We start from the raw sequence: 6340 nt of genomic DNA on the forward strand, positions 1-6340 counted from the left end.
GAAGGTATACACCGATCAGCCATAACATTATGACCACTGACAGGTGAAGGGAATAACACTGATAATCTCGTTATCATGGCACCTGTCAGTGGGTGGGATACATTAGGCAGCAAGTGAATTTTGTCCTCAAAGTTGATCTGTTAGAAGCAGGAAAAATGGGCAAGCGTAAGGATCTGAGCGACTTTGACAAGGGCCAAATTGTGATGGCTAGACGACTGGGTCAGAGCATCTCCAAAACTGCAGCTCTTGTGGGGTGTTCCCGGTCTGCAGTGGTCAGTACCTATCAAAAGTGGTTTATGGAAGGAAAAGTGGTGAACCGGCAACAGGGTCATGGGCAGACAATGCTCATTGAGCGAAGGCTGGTCCGCGTGGTCCGATCCAACAGACGAGCTACTGTAGCTCAAATTGCTGAAAAAGTTAATGCTGGTTGTGATAGAAAGGTGTCAGAACACACAGTGCATCGCAGTTTGTTGCGTATGGGGCTGCGTAGCCGCAGACCAGTCAGGGTGCCTATGCTGACCCCTGTCCACTGCCGAAAGCGCCTACAATGGGCACGTGAGCATCAGAACTGGACCACGGAGCAATGAAAGAAGTTGGCCTGGTCTGATGAATCACGAGTTCAAGGTGTTGACTTGGCCTCCAAATTCCCCAGATCTCAATCCAATTGAGCATCTGTGGGATGTGCTGAACAAACAAGTCCGATCCATGGAGGCCCCACCTCGCAACTTACCAGACTTAAAGGATCTGCTGCTAACATCTTGGTGCCAGATACTACAGCACACCTTCAGAGGTCTAGTGGAGTCCATGCCACGATGGGTCAGGGCTGTTTTGGGACCTACACAATATTAGGCAGGTGGTCATAATGTTATGGCTGATTGGTGTATGTAAAGCATTTATATTGTAAGATCATACCAACCGATTCTGTTGAAACTGTCCAAGTGTCAAGCACTGTTTACCTTTGTCTATGATACTGTAATAAAATGTTTAAAGACCAAAGTACTGTAAATGTATTCCACAACTAATTTTTATTTTACCACTTTTATTTCTATTTTGAACTATTAAAACAAAACATGTAGTGTAATAAATACTGTACCCATTAAGAGGAAGTGACCAGACTGATTTCACCATTACTAGACTTAGTCCATTGTTTGGGGCAATGTCCATTGTTGTCTGTCAACAGATTCTGTCCGTTAAATCTGAGATCTGTTTAATGGGGGTCGGTTGAACTGAGGCTTTGCTGTATATGTAAGTTAAATTTTCTTATGTATTGGCCATGCTGCCTTTATTCAGAGCACCTCTAATTCAGCAACATGGGCTTATAGGTAAATGTAAAAATCTGTGATGTTTATAAGATGCTGTGTGTGCACATCCTGTCCCTCTCCTCCCTAAGCACTGTACTCCCACCACCTCCAGTTACAGCAGACACGCACTCAGCAGTGTGTTGGTTCTTTATTGGTATAAAAAGCACAGAGAGATAAACAGATTCCAGTCTCTCGATAATCATCATAGAAAAATACTGACTAGGGGTCTACAGACTGTATGGCATTCAGTGTTCCAGTATGTCACAGTGCGTCAGTGCTGCAGGGCCGTGTGCAACTGTGTCATGGTGCTTAGGGCTCCACCCCAGTGTTGTGCGATATCGTGCCTGCAGTGGGGACAGTGTTGTGCCAGCACAGTGAGGAATTCCTGCAGCGCCTCCAGTGTGTCGGAATCGGGCAGCGCAGCGCAGCCGGTCAGCAGCTCCAGCATGTCCCGCAGCCAGCCCCCGTCTCGCGCCATGTCAGGTAACCACGGCAATGCGGCAATGCTGCCCGCCAGCGCCTGGAGACTGAGCCGCCACAGCTCCGCCGCCCCCTCTGCCCACAGCACTGCCCACTCCGTGCTCACACCCCCAGGGCAAAGTGCCCCCAAGAGAAACTGCAGGGAAGAGCCAATGAACCGCCTCACTCGCACCTCCCCACGAACACCTGCAACACAACAACACAACACAGAGACTCAACTCAGAAACACTGTGATGGAGAGAGGAAAAACACCATACTGTGAGAAAGACACAACACTGCGAGAGTACAGCCACCACTCAACACTGAGAGGGAGCCATACAACACAACAGGACTGTGAGAGGTATAGACACAACATAACACTGAGATATTACCAGGTGGGGTGGGCCTCAGCCGGGTAATCAGAAGCCCCAGCGTGCAGAAGTTTACAGCCAGCATGAGGAGGCGAGGCTTGTGCAGAAGGGCAGGGACTGCGTCAACCAGCAGGGACTGGAGAGACGTGAACGAGGGGTCTGTCCTGAGAGACACAGGGAATTGAGAGAGTGGAGGAGGGGGAGGGTCAGAGCATTGCCTCATTAGTAACTGACAGTGTGTGTCTCAAAGATGGTGTACATCTCAGTGACAGTGTGTCAGTACCTGACAGTGTGCGTCTCAGTGACATACTTTTATTAAATCCTACAGTTACCCACAGCAGTTGTAGTCAGTTTTTCAAAGTACGTATTCAATTTAGTAAATAAAACCTGGACACTGATATGTAACCCAGGCCAAGGCTCCGTCAAACTATACCAGACTGTGTAATCTGATCTAATATCCCAGACTATAAGTGGACTACCAATCAAAAGAGACCGTCAGTATGTAATTTGTAAGTGAATATGGAAATTGGTGATGAATTGTCGCGTGAGGAAAAGACAGGATCCAGTGCATCTCAGTGCCAGTGTGTCAGTACCTGACGGTGTGTTTCTCAGTGACAGTGATATTGAGCAGGGCAGAGCAGGCCGTCTCCATGCTGGGGTCCCCAGATCCCTCCTGCCGCCCCCCAGCTCCCCAGCGCAGAGACAGGAAGTGTGTCAGCAGGGCTGGTGTCCCCAGAGACAACAGAACACCCCGCGGCCCCTCCTCCGCTGTCAGGTGACACAGTGCAGGGAGGAGCAGTCTGAGATGGATGGAGATAGAGAGGAAGAAAGAGAGGAAGAGGTAAATACACTCACACTGCACAGAGAAACTACACTACCCAAACTCCACTGCTCAGCATCTCACCTCAGAGGCTCCTCCCCTGACCAGGCCCCGTCCTCTGCACTGTCACCCACAGACATCTCTGCCATCCAGTTGGCCAGGCCCTGGTCTCGCCTGTCTTCCTCCAGATGGGCCTTGGCGTAGCCAATCAGGAAGGGCAGCAGGGTGGTCACTTCCTGCCTTAGACAGGAAGTCTCCTCAGCCAGCCAGGCGCAGAGGGCACGGAATGTGACGAACACAAAGGGGTCACCATAGCGACTCGGTGTTACCTGAGGTCAAGAGATTTTTCAGTCATTTGCATGAGACACATCTCCCTCTCTCCCCCTTTCCCTTTCTCTCTCTCACCTGCTGTAGGTAGTAGATAGTAGCAGAGAAGGCCTCCTGCAGAACTCCCACCAACTGCTTGCCCTGCTGCAGGCTAATCTGGGTGTCAGGGCTCCCCGACTGGGAAGAGTCCTTAGCGAGCCCCAGGCTACAGGCCTGTTCCAGAGCGGCCTCCAGGATCCGGTAGCAGGCTGTGAGAATATGCTGCTGCATCTCAGTGACAACAGCACCAGGAGGCTCCTCCAGGCCCATCCTGACCTCCACACAGGCCCGGTTCACCAGCAGACAGCCCAGCCGTGCCGAGCCCAGTGGTGCCCAGCCTGCCAGGTCCAGCAGGCAGGCAGCCAGAACCAGTACCAGACCCAGCTGGGCCGGGCTGAGCCGAGCCTGGAGCAGGGGGCGCAGCCCTCCCCACAGTGCCACCATGTTGGCCCCTACCTCCATGCTACCCCCCACTGGGGGCAAGAAGGCTGGCAGGTGGGTGCACAGCTGCAGGCGGTCCTGTTCAGGGGCCTGGCAGAACTCTGTGGTCAGGCGGTCGAGCAGGGCAGTCAGTTGCGCTGCATGTCTCTCCCAGGCACGCTTGCGGGTCGGGCCGGACATCAGCTGGGCCAGCAGAGGAAGTCCACGTTCCCTGCTTAGGGCCTGGCTCTGACAGTAGGCCCGACACAGTGCCGGTACTGCCTCACGAGACAGAAGCAGTGCTGGCCCATGGGCCGACCCACACACCCCCCACAGCACCTCATAGCAGTCCTGAACCAGAGGCCCTCCAGGATCATTAGGGGTCGGACAGTTCTGATCTGCTGTGTCTGTTTCAGCAGGCTCCTCTCCTCTCTCCTGGTTGTGACCCGGCACACCAGGGCTAAGTGGCAAAGCTTGCTCAAGCCTTTCCTCTGGTTGTGGTTCTGACCCATCGTGGTCTTGTCCTGCTGACTCTGGGCCCTGTTTGGCCTGGGGCTGCCTGTCTGGATTCTGACAGTGCAGGTCCTGCTGCTGTGAGACCAGGTCCAGCAGGAGCGGTACTGTCTTGAGGAGCTGGGGATGGGTGACGAGCTCCGGGTCAGAACTGAACCCAGCCAGCAGTGACACCGCCAGACCAAGCAGCACCTCAGGGGGGCAACCCCCATCCCCCTTCGCTGCGGAGACCAGCAGCCGTGTCGGCAGGGAGAACCCCACGGCCTCAAACACCCTGCGCAGAGTGGAACGGCCCAACTGAGCCGCCGGACAGAACCGGGTAATCTACAGAGAGAGAAAGAGAGGGGGAGAGTGAGGGAGAGATAATATTGAGAATGAGTGAGACTGAATCAGTCAGTGTATCAGTGTGGTCAGTTCGTCTATCAGTGTGGTCAGTACCAGTAGCAGGCAGGCCAGTGATTGGTTGTCATCTGGGGCGTTACTGAGCATTTGCAGACAGCGCTCCAACAGCACTCGCTGGGCCTCTGACAGCCCGGCACCCTCTCCCTCTCCCGCTCCCGCTCCCGCTCCAGCTCCACTGTCCACTCCATCTGCTCCCTCCTCAGGGGGCACGCTGGGGAGGGGTGCCTCATCACCCACACTCCTGGGGGAACTCTTCCCATCTGACATCATCACTGCAGCCCTGTGCACAGACAGAGTCAGACAAACTGATACACACACAGATAAACTGACAGTCATATACACAAATACATACACAGATAAACTAACAGTGATATGAACGCACACTAATAATCTGACAGTCAATCACACAGAGAAACAGACTCGGAAAAAACAAACACACATATACTGATAAACTGACTGATTGACACTCATGCTGATACACTGCCTATACTATACTGTGAGTCACACGCACATTTATTAAAATATTTATCTAAATATCCCTTACGGATCTGTGGTGGACTGTCTGATGCCAACTATTTAAATCTGAATAAACAAGTCCTACGAGTCGACTCTTCAGTAACTTCTCAATGTGTCCTGCCCCGCACAAAACATCTCAATATTAATAACTGTATTAACGAGACACTACAAGTTCAATGATTGCTGAGAACAATAATAATAATAATAATACCTGGTTCAGACTCCCTCTGTCACACACATGGATCTGTTTTCCGCACAAGCTACGTTCCTACACTTGGCAAATCGCCCTCCCCGACGCTCAATAGGCCAATCACATGGAGGCTAGTACAGCATGTGGGGTCGCCATCTTTGTACGTTACAGACCATAGACATTTAACAGAAATGTAATACATTATGTTGGTCGCCTTCTTGTTAACGCAGATTGCCGCAGTTCTGCACAGATCTGCAGAACTCCACCGACCCCATTGGCGGAGCAGCGCACAACTGCGCCACTGTAGGAGTCTGCGTCCGGTCGTGACGACCTGTGAAGCCGCAGCTTCGGGACCAGTGAAACTGAGCTGACGAATCAAATGTGAAGATAACGTTGAGAGCATTTCTAATCTCAAAAATACTTAAACAAAACAAAGCAGTATTAATAATGTATTGCAATGGTTCGTGTATTCGTATAAAGTCCTTTATTTAACAAAGTTTAATGCATCTTAACTACATTAAAAAAATAAGACTCGAGGTTAGTGTCAGTAGGTGGCAGTAGTACGTGAAGCGAGGATATGATCCGGTTGCCTGCACCCTCTTTATCAGCGAGCGCTCTTCTATTGTGCTGAACAGGCGTCTGCTCCGGCGCAGAACCCCCGGAAATGCCCTGTCAACCCTCGGGACCGCTGTGCAGAAATTAACACAAATATGCGTGACCTCTTATGGCTGAATTCACGCAGACGTGTACTGTGGACAGGTTCACCGCAAACACTGCGTGTCTTTACTGTGCAGCTGAGTGAGCTTTCTGTCTGCCATCTTGGGTGAGAATAAACCCCGGTGCTGAGAGCGCTGTAATATGCAGTTACACGCAATATTTTGGAGAAATGTATCAATAAAAAAGGATTTCAAACATTCCATAATTTATGATTACATTACTCTTTAAACCCTGATGTCTCGCTATTTGACCTTGATGCGCAAAG

At 51.4% G+C, this 6340-nt stretch overlaps 1 protein-coding gene across 2 annotated transcripts; it reads right to left on the bottom strand.

The window, feature by feature from the left end:
- Positions 1 to 1430: 1430 nt before the first annotated feature.
- On the bottom strand, positions 1431 to 6273 carry ncdn (neurochondrin). 2 transcript variants are annotated; one of them, XM_066717158.1, is made up of 7 exons: positions 5380 to 6273; positions 4689 to 4957; positions 3357 to 4574; positions 3036 to 3280; positions 2725 to 2931; positions 2153 to 2295; positions 1431 to 1967 (listed from the first exon to the last, which is right to left on the bottom strand). In XM_066717158.1, exons 2-7 carry the CDS (start codon positions 4920 to 4922, stop codon positions 1573 to 1575), a joined length of 2442 nt encoding a protein of 813 aa, XP_066573255.1. In that variant the 5' UTR covers positions 4923 to 4957; positions 5380 to 6273; the 3' UTR covers positions 1431 to 1572. The 2 variants fall into 2 exon arrangements, with proteins under 2 accessions (XP_066573255.1, XP_066573254.1); XM_066717157.1 differs by having other exon boundaries at positions 4689 to 4932; positions 5380 to 6271.
- Positions 6274 to 6340: the final 67 nt, after the last annotated feature.

Source organism: Amia ocellicauda, chromosome 11 (genome assembly GCF_036373705.1).
Source record: "Amia ocellicauda isolate fAmiCal2 chromosome 11, fAmiCal2.hap1, whole genome shotgun sequence".
Lineage (NCBI taxonomy): Eukaryota > Metazoa > Chordata > Actinopteri > Amiiformes > Amiidae > Amia > Amia ocellicauda.

What these genes read in the sequence shown, in the direction of transcription:
- ncdn (XM_066717158.1), bottom strand. Translation starts at nt 4,922, where the DNA reads ATGATGTCAGATGGGAAGAGTTCCCCCAGGAGTGTGGGTGATGAGGCA. An exon ending in CACTGGCCTGCCTGCTACTG is followed by an intron (nt 4,575 to 4,688) that starts GTACTGACCACA and finishes CTCTCTCTGTAG; the next exon opens with ATTACCCGGTTCTGTCCGGC. An exon ending in ACTGAGAAACACACCGTCAG is followed by an intron (nt 2,296 to 2,724) that starts GTACTGACACAC and finishes TGTGTCTCTCAG; the next exon opens with GACAGACCCCTCGTTCACGT.